General features: G+C 37.7%; 1 protein-coding gene across 3 annotated transcripts in view; it reads right to left on the bottom strand.

Annotated features, from left to right (window-relative positions):
- AKAP9 (A-kinase anchoring protein 9) overlaps positions 1-16178 on the bottom strand; it is a 177508-nt gene that overhangs the window by 86646 nt on the left and 74684 nt on the right. For all 3 annotated transcript variants that reach the window (XM_043967276.1, XM_043967274.1, XM_043967275.1), the window contains 7 exons: positions 15151-15295; positions 12152-12249; positions 7669-7789; positions 6936-7134; positions 4684-4780; positions 2689-2781; positions 1750-2097 (listed from right to left, as the gene is read on the bottom strand). In XM_043967276.1, coding sequence (XP_043823211.1) covers positions 1750-2097; positions 2689-2781; positions 4684-4780; positions 6936-7134; positions 7669-7789; positions 12152-12249; positions 15151-15295 — 1101 coding nt within the window. The remainder of the gene's footprint in view (positions 1-1749; positions 2098-2688; positions 2782-4683; positions 4781-6935; positions 7135-7668; positions 7790-12151; positions 12250-15150; positions 15296-16178) is intronic.

The following is a 16178-nucleotide window of genomic DNA, read 5'->3' on the forward strand; positions in this document are numbered from 1 at the left end:
CTTCTCTGCTATTTTCTTCTTCTACTGACTTTTCCATGCTTTTCTCCTCTTTTTATCTTTCCTCCTACTCCTATGGGGTCATTCCTTACTTCCTCTCAGTTCCAGGAGAAGAGAGATCCTGTCAGTGGTTGTTATTGTATTTTCCTTCCTGGACTCTCCAGAAAGCAGTGCTAGGGCTTCCAGGCCATGGGTATAGCTTTTGTGGGAAACAGGGAATAAAACAGAGGGGGTGAGGGCCTCACAACCCCCTGAGCCTGACACAAGACAGGGAGTCACCATGAAGTAGATAATAAAGGTTAGATACATCCATGATTTCCCCACTCATTTTTAACCTCAACAAAGTATCATATAAACAGTAACAGTTGTTAATAGATTGCTTTATAATGAATAAGGAATAGATGGTACTTTTAAAGAATAGCGTTGCTACCTTGAAGAGACAAAATTGTAACTCATGAATAACATTAACAATTTGGAGACCTGCTATCATTTGAAGAAACTCAAAAGTGAGGACTCAGATGCCCCAGTGCTGACTTTTGGGGACAGGACAAGGTCTCTGGGGTAAGGTGAGGAACATGGCTAAGTGTGGATGAGGTCTGAAGATGGCTGCTCCAAGAGTTTGGGATTAAGAAGCTCTAGAGGTCTAGTGTCCTACCTGGTTCTGGTCTGGCACCCTAAGTCACTTACATTTTATTTTCTGAGGACCCAGGGACCATCCTGCCTATCTGCCTTTCCACTGCCACTAAGCATGGTTTGGGAGAGGAGCTTCTCTCCTTCCTAGTCCACTGTGGAACAGAATGAAGTCTCTTAGCTTCTCTTCTATTATACTCACTGAAGAAAGCACACTATACTTTGGAGGTTTTCAAAGGGCTTTGCAAAAAATAATGATGGAAAGGAGCTAAATAGCTTAATCCTAAATAATATGCTTCAAAAAAGCCCCTCCAAAACAAACCAATCCCTTTAAGTACAGGTATATCACACATAAAGTTATACCAACCTACATAATTTTAAAAACCACTTTCCTATATTACAACCATGCCATAACATAAAGTTGTAAAACCCTGCTATAATATTGTTCAGTTGATCACACATTTACAGAATATTTCCTGTAATGTTGTTTTATATCACACTGTATTTTCACAGAACTTGTTAATACTAGGAAAGGTAAGCTTGTAGGTACTAATGGGATCTCTGGGCATCCAAAGAAATAAAAGCCATGCACATTTCATGGAAAGAGATTTAGGCTGCTCCACGAATTGGGTGGGTGTGGGCTCTGAGGTGAAGAACAAAATGGGATCATTGGGGAAGGTAAGTTTGGAGGTGGGGTGTGTTAAAGATACTACAAAAGACCAGTTGTAGGACCAGGAGAAAAAAGAGGATGGGGTTTAGGGAGGGGAAAAAGAGACTTCAGGTCTCCTTCTTATCCCTTGCCACCATGAGGTTTATCACCATAGGCCTGTCTGGACCATGTTTAGGGTAAAGTGAGAAGGAGTTATACAGAAACTTGGGGGCTACTCCAATGTTAGTTATCCCCAGAAGTATCACACTGAGTGAAAAATTTAAGGGAGAAGAACAAAAAAAATCTCAAGTGATCACAGCATTGAAAAGAAGGCCACTGGACCACCTAGTTATTTGGCATTACAAGGATGTCCATTTCTTCTGTCTCTACTAGTCGAAATAAATCCAAACAAAAACAGAAATACTAAAAACAAGCAATGATTTCTTTTTACATTTAAAGATGTAAGTACTCACATGGTCTGTAAAAATAAACTCTCTGTGTGGGGAGAAAATTTCTCTTGAAAAATCTAGTTCTTGGTCCTTCAATTCAAATGGGCTTTCGAGATTATTACTATTTGATAAAAGCATTGCCTTGGACTCTTCTTCTCTCAACTCTTTGCTAAGAGGTTTCAGTTCTTTAAATTTCATCTCTTCCGCCTCAAAAGCCTGAACACCAAACTCATTCTGAGAACTCTTCACATCAGCTGCAAAAGGTTCTTTTTGTCGGTAGGCATGTGTCCCTGCTGTGATGTCTTCCTTTTGCCTAGAAAGTCTTGCTATTTCACTCTGCTGAGCAAATGCTACACTCATTGACACAATGACCTGTAGAAAATTTACAAGAACCATTTAGAGACATAAAGTATGGCAGCAGTTCCAGAAATTATAATCTGAAATAATCTAAGAAAGCTCTGAATTATAATTAAATCCAAAAATAAAGCAATGATGTAGTAAAGATGATTGATACTTTCAATAGTAAATTCAAAATCAAAGCGTCAATTTTATTGCTCCTTTTAAATGGTTAGCCTGTGTGCTCCACTGCTATTCATGCAATATCAAGAGAAAGGCCTATCACATGCTTGGAGGACATGGGGAAGAACACTGGAGGGTAAGAAGAAATAGACAGGTTGTGATCTGTACCTTTCAGGGAATATCCACATTAATCTCTATCAAAGTATTAAAGGGAAACACTGGATATTTAACATATGTAACAGAAAAGCATATTTTAAAGCATCATTATTTGGAGTAAGAAACTGACCATTTGGAAATGATCCTTATGTAAATTCAGTTAACAAAAAATACTAATTTGGTTATAATGATATGAATGATAATGATACTAATTTTGGTAAAATTTGTGTAGTCTGGGCTTTCAAAGTCATAAAAAGGGTTTATCTGAAAAAATAAATGTAAACTAACCTTAGCCACTTCTTCCTCTAACCTTTCTTGGTGTTGTTTTTCCAATAACTGAACAATATCCATTTCTTCTTCTGTTCCAGTTTTATTAGCAAACTAAAAGAAAGAAATCAAATATGAGATTTTATCTTATTTATGTATTGCTTGTTATAAAAAAGAAGAATCTTGCCTTAGTTATGAATGACTGAAAAAGTTTATATGCTGGACTCTTGAGAATAAACTCTAGGTTCATCTCAACCTCAGGAGGTCTCAAAGTGGTCTCATCATCTTCTCTCTGACCTCCTCTAAAAACTTGTTTGGCTTCTGCCTAAACTACCTTTGCTCTGTCAGTATCACTACTCTCCTTTGAACTATGGGTTCTCCCTTAATTTCATCCTGTATATGTACTGTTGACATGTTCTGTCTTCCTTTGAAATGCCTCTTGCCTCTGTCCCTTCTTTTCCATTCTCACTGTTTCCATCCTAGTTAAATCCCTAATGATCTCATACTTACAGGAGCCTTCTAACTGGGCTCCTTCCTTCCATCCCTGCCCTATACAACCCATCACCAGATCAATCTGACCTTTTTCATCATATCAGTGCCCAGCTCAAAAACCTCTAGTCGCTGCCTAATGGATGGTAAAGGATACTCCTTAATGTGTCACTTGAAGCCCTTCAAATCTATCCATACTCAATAAGAAACAAATATTTATTGAAATTTAGGGAAAGAAGAATTAAGGGGCAGTTGAGAAGACAGGAGGAGAGTCAGGTTAGTGCAATCTCAGTGCCCAGGACAGTGTCTTGAACCCTGCAGGTACTAAATAAATATTTGTTAAATTCAAGACTGCTTATTTTGCCTTCCTCTAAACCCACTATGCTTAGTCTATTCCTATTTTTTTTCTCATTTTGTTCCTCTTCCTTTATTCTCTGGTTACCCAAATCCTGTCTATACCCAGTCTCATTTCCTCAATAGGAACTTTCTCTTTCTCTATGAAGTTTTCCCTGACTGATGAAAATCCCAACTGGTCTCCCCTTTCTCTAACTTTGGTAATAATTATGATCTCTGAATGGCATTTCATATATATAATCTTGTATTGTTATTTAACTGTTTCATACACATATATGTCTATCACCTCCAGGGGACATCCACTATATTTCATAGAGTGCCATGTACTTAATAAAATCCATGATGAATGAATGGATGCCAGCTGTCTTAATTTCCCCAAGCATCAAATATAATGATATTATCAATGATATGGTCTAACAAAGTACTGAATATTCTTCCCTCTAGCCTCAGAAAATGATGCTGTATAAGACTAGCCCTAGGAATATAAATCTTGACCAGGACCCCAGGAAGTATGATTTGATTTTTAATATCACCACAAAGTGTGGTCGACTTTTGTCCTTCTCCAAATGTTTAGGTTCTGAGCTCCATTTGATAAGCATTTTTTTAGTGAAAGCAATTTTCCTTTGGGGAAATCCTAAGACCTATCTTGAATCTGATCTGATCTATTGTAGAAATCATAGCGGGTTCTGAAGTCCAGAGACGCTTAGATTTAGCCTCAAGAACTGAGTGGAAAGACAATATTTACCTTAGGTGTACAACCTCATATACCTGACTGCAGCTAGAACTCATTCTGAGGATGTGTAAAAACAAAGATCATAATTTATTTAGGCCTTCTTATGCACCAATAAAATACCTTCCAATTTCTTTAGTCATAAATTCTTCCACATCCTTAGAATGAGCTAAGTAAAAAAAAAAACAAACAGTTTTCTCATGAATTATGAGACTACTATGTCTAATTATCTATTATGTTCATTTTTTGGTGAACATGTCTTAGACAGAATATGAAAAATCTCAAAGACCAACTATTAGGTTGGAGAAGAGATGCAAGCTATGTAAGTTTGGAGTTCCCACACTGATGAAATTTAATTTCCTTTAATTGTTGCAATAACCTATAGACCAATAAGCAAATGACTTTAAAAGTACTCAACTCAGATGACAGTAAAAATATAATACCTTTGTTGAACCATCTTCGGTCTTTTGAAGACCACTTTCAATATATCTTGTTTTCAGCACAACCTGATCAATATTTGTCAGTGATTCAGTGAATAAGCTATGATACAAATGAGAAAAAGTGGGTCAAAATCATGGTATTTTTAGATTATTTCATTTGAAAATCTAAAATACATGAAAAGTAGATACATGAAAGTGATTAAAAAACCACTAAAAGATGACTATAAAATTAATTTGCATTTAATGGTGGTTTTGCTTAATTGAGCAGGTAAAAAAAATAAAAGCTATGAATTACCAGTTAGTAACAGAACGTTTTAAGTATGCCATACTAGGTTTCTATCTAGTTCTATAGACCCTTTAAAAAAATGTTTATTTGTGTCATAAAACTGAGATATATAAAGAGGGAACAGAGAAAATCAATTAGAATTCTGATTTTCTTTTAGCCACTGAAGTTTCCCACTATCACTTCCATTGTTGTTGGCCTTCATTTTTTAAAGTAAGTTTTATTGACACTTCTTGTTCTTATATTATAGTCATTTCTGGAACTACCTGTCCTCTCTTTGTGCTGTTTCTCCCCTAATCCTCCTTCCCCCTGACCCCATAGTGTAAATGAACCTCCACTGCGTTATAAGAAAGAAAAACCCTGTGGTAGTATAGCAGAAAGAGCAGAGGCTCTGGAGCCCAAAGACCTGGGTTCCAATTCCACATCTAATATCTGTGTAAACTTTCTGGGCCTACCGCTCAGAGGGGACTGGACTGCATAGATTCTGAAGTCCCCTCCAGCTCGAGCTCTGTGACGCTGTGATCTTCAAACAATGTATATAACACTTGACCCTTGTTCCCAAGGTTCTCTCATGATGAAGAAAGGGATATAGTTCACTGCCCATTCTTTTGGACCATTATGGGCTCAGCTTCTTTTCTATTAACATTGCCAGAGAAGTGCGTTTATAGGGTTCTGTTTATCTCACTCTCAGCCATACAAAATTCTATGTTTTTTCTTGTGAGGAAATTGGGGTGAAGTGACTTGCCCAGGGTCACACAGCTAATAAGTGTGAAGTGTCTGAGGCCACATTTGAACTCAGGTCCTCCTAAATCTAGGGTCAGTACTTTTTCCACTGTGTCACCTAGCTGCCCCCCAAAATCTATGTTTTACTGAAGTCTTCATAGTCACCATTTCTTCATACATACTAACATTCAATTAGGTTAAATTCCAGTTAGTTCAGTCACCCACCAATGAGTATTCACTCTTTTTCCAGTTCTTTATTTTCACAAAAAATGAAGTTAGGAATATTTTGGGGACCTTTTTTTCTGCCTTTTTTCCTTCATGAGGCATATGCCCCTAATGGGTCAAAGGGTATGAATGTTATAGCCACTTTTCTTGCATAATCCCAGGCTGTGTGAAATGCTCCTGAAATGCTCAGGAATGCTCTATTCCTGAGACTCAAGGGAAAGTCATTCCCAAAAGGGGAGATAAGGGAAGAACTTGTGAAGTGTTGCAATAACCCATAGACCAGTAGGCATGAGGAGACATTCAAGAGGCAAGGAAGGGAAAGGAGAACATTACAGGCATAGGAAGGCCTACGGATGGAGAAGCCCAGGGCTCTTTGAGGGGAACCCGAGGAGGACATTCCTGCTGAAATGCACAGCGGAGGTGAGGAACAGGAAGGAGAGCAGTATGAAAGATCAGAAAGGAAAGGTGGTAGCAGACTGGGAAATATCTCAAATGCTAGGCAGGGGCTCTGAACTGTACTTGGAGGGCAAGAGGGAGTTGCTGGAGATTCCTGAGCAGAGGAGTGACATGACTGCCTTGACAGTCATGTGGAAGACTGGGTACAAGGGGACAGGGAGAAGAGAAAGGAAGAGGAAGCTCTTACAGTAGCCTCCCATGGATATTACTGAAGAGGGAATAGGGAAGACACAATAAGTGACAGATGTTATGCAGATAGAATGAGAAGAGCTGAGTATAACTGGCTATCACCTTACCTAGTTCACTTCAAATCTATACCGGACACCCCCCAACCTTATGTAACCTTTACATTCCTGACTGGATTCGGCTGGCACACCTATAACGATCAGCCTCTTTGCCAAGGAAAAATACCAGTAACTTCCTCTAAGCAGATCCCTCTAATGACTCTCCACTACATTCACCGGCTGTGTCACAGCACTTTGTAAGAGCTCTCTGCTGGCTGGCATTTCTCCTTAACGCATCAGTTGGGTGGTGAACATTAGCTGATGAAACATCAAGATAGAGCTACCTTGGCTGGAGAACAGATTCTCTAGGGAGCTGATGCTCCCCTTCCAAATGGAGGCTCTCTGGAGGGTCTTTTACTCCTGCTTCTTTCAACTGTGGCTGGAAATGACCCGCAAGGGGTCCTTGTTCTTGAACATCTTGTGCTCCACGCTGATTTTTCATGTTTTCTGTGCCTTCTAGAGGAGGCAAACTGTCTGTAACATCTGAAGCCAAGAAAAATAAGGTTCAATTCTTCAACATTTTGACACACAGTATGAAATTTAAATAAACATGGAAAATATTACTGCTACTAAAATTGGGGGGGGGGGGATGAGGGTTAAGTGACTTGCCCAGGGTCACACAGCTAGTTAAGTGTCAAGTGTCTGAGGCCGAATTTGAATTTAGGTCCTCCTGAATCCAGGGCTGGTGCTTTAATCACTGTGCCACCTAGCTGCCCCCACTGCTACTAAATTTTAATTCAAATTTCTAATTGTAATCACTATGATTTTTTGCATAGAATACTCATTTTTCTCTCACTTTAAAAGTGAAAATTATTCTTAGGTATTAATATTAGGGTTAGACATAAAATTATTGATTGATATAAACAAGTAAAAATTAGTATAGACCAAGATTATTTCATCTAAGCTTAGAGCTGTGATATTTAAAGCAATTTGCCTCCATTTTTAAGCCAAGTATTGATTGCATATTTTATAAAAAAACAAGCAAACACAAAAAATATTTATAAATCCAAAATTTACCGATATTTTTAGTCTGAGAAGAGATTTTTGATAAACACTTTGCTTCTGTTGTCTTAAGATTAGTCATTTCTTCCTCTTTTGCAAATTCAAGTTTTGCATTTTCAGCCTGTTGCTCTTGAATCTATTAAGAGAAAAGAAACATTCACTGACACTCATGCATTGATACAAGATTTAATATTACTGCTTGGATTTTCTGTCCATCAATAAAAAGAAAACAGCTAATTCATTAGTTAACCACTACAAAAAGCCTGAGATGCACATTCTCTAATACTCCTTCAAAGCTCTGATGAGATGTTCCAGCTACTTTTCCATGGATGCAGCCTGGCCACCATCTGTTAACAGGAGGCCTATTTTCTTCTGCCTCTGCTCCTGGAAACAAGGCAATATGGTAGAAACAGTCACAGTGGCTCTGCACTCAGAGGCCTCGATCTTCATCCTTCAACTGAGGCTGACTGCCTGTATGACCTTGACTGAGTCACTTACCATCCAGGGGTCTCTGTTTCTCATCTGTACAACTAGAAAACTGGACCAGGGGCCTCTCGGGTCCCTTCCATCTCTCCATCTATGACCCTATTCCACATTTTTCAGATCTTAGCTCCTAAAAACAGTATAAACAGTTTAAACTCCATTGTCATGCTGCCAGCATAAAGACTAATTCTAAATGAGGCCAAACCCTACAGAAAGAGGGGGGTAGTAGATAACAGAGCCAAGATTCAAATAGGTTATTCCATTAATTCGATCAATTAGCAAATACCAAGGGCTTGCTTTACATAGATCACTGGGCTAAGCACTGGGCAAGAGAAAAAAATTAGATAAGATTAGTTTACTGCTTACAGTGTAGTGCAAGGGATAAAAGATACTGCTGATAATAATATACAGCATGACATGACAACTGCATCAAAGCTGAAAAGCAAAGTGCAATGTGACAACACCCAAGGAAGGCCATTTCCAATCAGGGAACAGGTAAGACATCATATAAGTATGACTCTAAAAAGCAAATTAAGTGGACAAAGAAGGGTGGGAAAATCATTCCATGCATAATGAACGGCCTGAGTGCATGTAATGTTCAGGGAACAGAAAGCAGACCATTTAGCTAAAGCACAGAGGATACAGAAGACAATAACAGGTAGTGGACAGGAAGCCAAGGTGGTGCCAGACTGTGGATGACACTGGATGCCTGTCAGTCAGAAGAATCTGCACTTCAGTGACCAGACAGCCCAAAGATGGGCTCAATCGGGTCTATGTCTAAAGATCAGGTGGGCACTGATAGCAATGATGGCCAAGAGAGAGAAGAGAACAGAGGTAGGAACACCTGTTAAGTAACCACTTTGAAGACGCACAAGAAGGCCTGTGTTGGAGTGTTAGGAGCTGAAGCTGAAATAAAGAGAAGCGTTTGGAGATGGGATGGGATGGAAGCATAAGTGGTGGCAAACAAAGGGTAAGGAGAAAGGTAACTGCTGTGGTGCAAACCGGGAAGATGGGATGAATAGTGGTGGCAGAACAAAGAAAAGGGTTTGGGGAAAGATAAGCCTGGTCTAGGACATGGGAATTTGCAGTGGTGATGACACATCAAAGCCAAGGAAGGCTGATGGAAATGTGGGTCTGGAGTTCATGAGAGAGGATGAGGCCAGAGATGTCTATTTGTGGGTCACCCACAAAGAAGGACAATGGAAAGGAGTGAATGACTTTACACAAATCACTGACTCAAAACATCTATGACATACAGGAAAACAGTGAGAAAAAAGACTGAAACAAACAAAAAGACTGAATAAGAACAGGACAAGGAACTGTAGGACTCTGAAAGCCAGGAAGAAGCTGGTAGACTTGCTGCAGGAGGCAGGATGTCTCAGAGGAGAGAAGACTGCACAGGGAGTCAGAAAACCTCGGTCCAAGTCCCAGCTCTACTCCTTAGTTCTTGGTGTGATCTTGGGCAAGTCACTTAACTTACACAGCCCTTTTATGTGAGGAAATGGGACTAGAGAATCTCTATGTTCCTTTTAGCCCTAAAACTAGGATCCCAAGTCATAGAGGGGATATAATTTGCATTAGTGGAGGGAGTTCCCCAAGCTGACAAAATCACAGGTCCTTCTTGTATATGTAGCATTATTAGTATGTAGGATGGATGGGAGGGGGTAAAGACAAGAGTCTTGGAAATCAGCTGTTGTAGAAATCCATATTTGATGTGATGGAACCCTGCAAAAGACTGGTAGCAAAAGGAACAAAATAACTGCATTCAATTCAACAAGCACGGAGAAAGTGCTTATTATATGCTGGTCATTTTGCTAGGTGCTGAGGACACAGAAAAAAGGCTGTTCAGAAGCTTATATCCCAGCAGGGTGAATAAGGGGTGAATCTGGTGAGAGATTCTGAAAGAAGCAATAAAAGGAGTTGGTTAGAGACTGGAGATTTGGGATGAAGGAAAACAAGCCCCCAAAGACTCTAGCCCAGGCCAGGGGAAGAATGGAAAGGAAGACAATAACAAAAACTGAGAAATATGGAAGGGGATCATAGGATTTAGCGCTAAAAGGGGCTTTAAAGGTCATCTCATTCAACCCCTTCATTTTGCAGAAAAGGAACAGGTTGGAGAGGGTAAGTGATTTGTCCAAGACGAACAGAGAAATAGAAGGGAGAGGAATATTTTTTAACCCTTTTCAGAAATCGAGCTGGTATTACAGTGGGGGAAGTTGTTGAGAAGAATTGATGATTTCAGTTTTGCATATTTTGAAGTTGAGGGAATACTGGGTCTTCTAAGTAAAGGTCAAACAGGCAGGTAGAAAGATGAAACTGGCCTTCTTTCTTCGCCCTAGACCCAAATTCTCTACCCTAATCCACCTTCACTCTCAATAGATAATAAATGTAGATGTGACAAAGTCATGAGATAATTCTTCCAGGAGATGTTGCCCCAATATCTGTAAGTAGTTCCTCTGAGCAATCAGAGCTATTCATTATAATCAGAGGAATGGAGGCTCTTGGGTTCAGGGTCCTGGTCTGTCTCTATTAGGGTCATTTCATCAGGAGGAAATAGAATATTTTCTGTTCATAGCCTGATCCCTTCCTCCTTGTCCAGTCTTGTTAAACTCTCCTTCCCTCCATGCCCTCTATGACTCAGACACCATGGCCTGCTCCTGGTTCCTTGTACCTGACAGCTCCTCCCTCAACTCTGTGTATTTTTGCTCGCTGTCCTCCAGGCCCGGAATGCTCTTCCTCCTCACCTCTGCCTCTTGGCATCCCTCAAGACAGCTCAAATTTCCCCTTCTTTAGGTGGCCTTTCCCAGTCTCCTTGAATTCTTATGCCTTTCCTCTGAGATGGCTTTCCATGTATACTGTATCTATCTTACATGCATAGTTACTTGTATATTTCCTCCCCCTTTAGAATGTGAGCTTCTAGAGGACAGGGACCATGCCTCAGCCTTTCTTTGTACCCCTATGGATCAGCACATAGTTCTTATGTTAATTCCTATCATACTTATTTGTCTATACCATCCATTTTGGCACTGAATCATATCCTGTATGAAAGTTTTATACATGTCATTTCACATTTCTAAGCCCCTTGTAAACTAATGCAAGACAATTTCCCATGGCTTATATTTCTTTTGTTTCAACTCCAGTTCCTAGTACAGTGGTAGATATACAGAAAGCACTCAATATATATTTAATGACTAAATGAAAGAATAATGAGTGAACTGAACTACAGCCAAAGTTCAGGCCCCAAACCTGATGAACAGTCAGACTTCTTCTATTTGTCAGATACAGACATTTGGAAATCTAGAGAATAGACTTAATTTGGTTTTAAACATCAAAATCTACCCCAAGTAGTCAAGTACTGTGGTCTTTTTGGACTTGTCTACAAAAATACAAACATATCCACAGAGATGAAATGAAAATAACATGAATGACCCCAAGAAATATGAAAAAGGAATTATTGTTTGTTTTCAGGAGTGGTGATGGTTTGTGTTCTGTCACCTATTACTTTTTAAAATATATTTTCAAAACACCCGATTCTGGTCTTAATTGAAGTCTGTGGTGCTGTTAGACTGTAAGGAGATAAAACTTACAAGTCTGGCTACATTAACAGTAGGTTCCAAACAACTGAATTAACTTGCCAAAGACCTTTTATAAGAATAATATAAGAAAAAATTGATAAGCATAAATTCTTGTGTAAAGAAATGCAAATGGATGCAATTGCTTAAAGTCTGATGTCCTATTGCATCAAAGCTGCCAAAATTCTGGAAGGGAGCTATTATACAGAATATAACTCAGATTTTAAAAAATTCCCCCCAGCAGGGTGGCATGAGTTCTCTAACATATATTTATTTTACTTTTGTAAATTTTTGTTCTATCATATTTTTCTCATTCCGTCCAGCTTTAATTTTTAAAAAGTTGCTTATTAACCAAAAAATCTACACCCCAAATCTGAGGATTTAAAGAACCTGAACAAGAAAGCAGTTTTTTTTTCATTTAATACAATGTCCATAATACTTACCTTTTCACAATCCTTAGTTAGTTGTGATTGAAGTGTCAACAGTTTGTTGTATTCTTCTGCTATTTTGTTAATAAGAGATTGCAGATTTGATTGCAAATCTAGATTATAGAAAAAATAGCATTAAAATCAATTTGGCAATTATTAAATTGTTTTATGGAAAAACCTGAAAAGTAATATTCACAAATCATATTTGAAGATAGTTATACTGAGATAAAACCTTCATAATAAACAAATATATTTAAGAAGAAATGAGGGGGCAGCTAGGTGGCGCAGTGGATAAAGCACCGGCCCTGGATTCAGGAGGACCTGAGTTCAAATATGACCTCAGACACTTGACACTTACTAGCTGTGTGACCCTGGGAAAGTCACTTAACCCTCGCTGCCCCGTGCAAAAGAAAAGAAAAAAAGTTTTAATTCTTACCCTATGAAAAATGTAATCTCAAGGTACTAACAATATTATCTAATTAATTTATTTTCATTTTATTGGCCCCTAGTTTTTATCTGTAAACATTTTGTTCATTACTTCTGCAACTACAGCTCAACCTCAAGAGGAAGGAAACAATTTATCTGTTATTCACTGACCCATTTTTTAAAAAACAAATCAAGGAAAATTAAAACGAATTTAGGTTTTTCTTTTTGTCTTTGTTGTCGTTTTCCTACAGAGAAATACAGTAGATTTCCTTCTAGTGACATTTTAAAAGAATAAGAAAGTTTTAAAGATGGTCTATCCAGGTTTTTGCTCTTCCCAATCAATTACAGTGGTTCCCTATTACTTTGAGATCAAATTCAAATTCCTGTCTGACCTTTAAAGCTTTTCACAATCTGGCTCCAAACCACCTTTCCAGACTTTTTGTAGACACTGCTCTCCTTTCCAATGTCTATATGTCAAACCAACTGGGCTTCTTGCTCAACACAAGAGAGGACTAAGTAGGGGGAGAAAAGGAGGGAAGAAATAAGCATATCTACAGTACCTACTCTGTGCCAAGCACTGTGCTAAGCACTTCACAACTCCTTGGGTATAAATTTGTTATGTTTTCTATTAGGCGAAATAAAGTCTGTCTTGTATTTATTTAATATGCTGTTACCCTGAAAGTGTGCATGGCAGCTCTGGGGGCTTTAAACTTTTATTTGGACATATAGAAAGAGATATACTCTAAAATTCTCAGGGGAAATCTTAGGTGAGGACACAAACCAAACAAAAAGATTTGGGAGGTTCCCTCTAAGACTGAACCCAGTCAGTGTAAACTCAAGACCCTTCAGCTATGGGCCATGGGTTAAAAATACAAGAAACTTGAAAAAAATCACTCAATTCTATCTTATGGTGAGTTAAGGGAAAGAGAGTAGGAACAGGAAAGAGGCAATGATAGAGAAATGGACAAAAGCAAAGAAATACAGATACACAGAAACACGTACAGAAAAAAACAAAGGGAGAGACTTGCACTTGTAACATATTAGAGACAGACTTAAAGGTATATTACACACTCATCCTCAGAACAAAGATGGACACACAATGATGAAGAGAGCAACAGAGAAGATGGTGGAAAAGGGAGGGGTAGAGGCTTGGCAGTTTTTATGGGGAGTGTTTTTACAATACGATTTGCTCTTCAGTCTACTGTCAATCAACATTATAACTATGTTTGGTCAGTTTTTTAACAATATAAAAAATGGCCATTTTCCCATTAGGAAACAGCTCTTCTGCTTTGGGGAAGAAACCTCAATTCATTAAATCTTAACATTTCTCCATGTAATTCTAATAGCTTCACAGTATCATGAAGCAATAACTTGGATTTTATAAATCTACTTTATTTCAAGAAATCATGCATGATTTTATCAGTGTTAAGTATTTCTTCCATCAACACTAATTGCAACTTTTTCATGCCATGGTAGATACTTTTCATGAATTATATTTTGATTGAAAAAATTCATATGTGGCAAGTAACCTTCTAGTGACAAGCCTCTCCCAACTTTGGGTGGTTCTCTGATGACAGACAGGAGGCATACGTGTTGTGGGAATAGGTTTTCAAAACTGCTCTAGCTACCTACTATCTTTTATAAGTTACACTTTAGCTTGATGTAACTCTATGATACGATGGCAATGATGGTATTCTCTCTAGTAGTCAAAGTAGAACCTCAGAGGCAAACTTTTTACTTCTTTAACAACATTTTTTGGGGGGTAGGAGAGGTAAGGAGTAGGAACAAAGGGATGCTATTAAACTATTGGGCAAATACTTCCAGAATCTATTAGATATGTACTTTAATTCCTGCCTAACGTTTTGGAAAATAGCTAATCTTGAAATATTTTATTTTGAATTCTTATCTGGAAATCCTTCATCTTTAGTGACAATCACTTCAGGTTCTATTCTGGAAAGTGAAACTTCATTTACAGAGGAAAAAAGTTTATTGACTTTCATGGTAAAAAAACCCCAATTCTGTAACCTTCTAAAGATATTGTTAACTAAGGCCTTTCAAAGTCTTACTATGCCTTTTCAACTCTAAATACATAATAAAAAACAATATCATTTTCTGGTACTTAAAATTTGTATTGGGACAGTAGTATAGGTTACATGTCTGGGCCAAAATGGAAAAATTTATCTTAACATCAATTTCTCTATCAACTACTCCTGAAAGGGCTGGAAAATACCACTCCTTATCAGTGAGTAAAGACTATGAAAACAAAACAATTTAAAACTCATATGATTATCAGATTACAAAACTAAATTTTCTGGGTGATAATCACTTTATTTATTTGTTTGTTTGTTTATTTGTTTATTTTGCCGGGCAATGAGGGTTAAGAGACTTGCCCAAGGACACACAGCTAGTAAGTGTCAAGTGTCTGAGGCTGGATTTGAACTCAGGTCCGCCTGAATCCAGCGCTGGTACTGCGCCACCTAGCTGCCCCTTGATAATCACTTTAAATTAAGGTTTATAATAAAGATTGTTGAAAGGCAGAATATTATCTTTAATAGTACGGATACCTTTTGAAAGATTTTTAGCATTACCTTGAACTTCAAATGTACAATTCTGCAATTCTGGGCTATCTTCTTGAACATCAGAGAAATAAACATCAGGAATTCCTCTTTCTTCTACTTTTACTTCATATTTAAAAGGAGCTGTGTTACGTGTACCAAAGCTGTTGCATAAAGACTGTTGATACCAAAATTAAATAAAATTATATGGCATGCAAATTATTATTTCAACTAAAACAGATCATCCAAAATTTATTAGCAGAGCTATCTAATAGTTGAAAGGATAGGGGAAAGCAAAAGGAAAACAAAGACAAATATAACATATTTACTCATGTAAAATCCAGTCATCATTATGTGAAGTTGCAAACAGAATATTCTTGATAACATTTTACACAGAATATAGGTAGGGAAATAAGTATGAGACAGAAACATTTTCTGTTGAACAAAGTGAATTTCCTTCTCAAGATTTTTGTTTGAATAAATATTCAATTTGTTCTTTAAAAAAATGTTATGCCTTGGATAACCTCTAAATTCTTTTAATGATGAAATTCACTTTGGACTTTAATCCTTCTCTTAGCTTATACCCTACCACTCTGACATTATCCACACAGCATCTATTACTGAACAGAAATAGCACAGAATGACAATCCTGAAACATTAGGGATGATTACCTATAAGATTAGGAACGTTACTCTCTACATATCTTTCGCCTCATGTTTAAGAGTTGTTTTTGTGACTCGCACAAAAACTTCAAAAGCATTTATTACGTTATTAACTTGGTTTATTGCTCTGAGAAATAAAACAGAAAATTTACAAATAGCAATATTATTTTCACATCTACATAAATATACATGAAACAGCATCTATTAATAAATATGTGAAAAGCCCAGTTTTGTCAATAAATCTAAATTAAGACTTCCCTCACACTTCTAGAGTTCTGATGGAAGTTCCCTAAAACATTTTGAATTAATAATGAACTACTAGTTGTAATGTTCTTAATAAAAATAGTTAGCTACATGAACAAATGCTCTTTCATATAGATTTGCTTCAAAACTAAAAAT

The sequence above is a fragment of the Dromiciops gliroides genome, chromosome 5 (assembly GCF_019393635.1).
Source record: "Dromiciops gliroides isolate mDroGli1 chromosome 5, mDroGli1.pri, whole genome shotgun sequence".
NCBI lineage: Eukaryota > Metazoa > Chordata > Mammalia > Microbiotheria > Microbiotheriidae > Dromiciops > Dromiciops gliroides.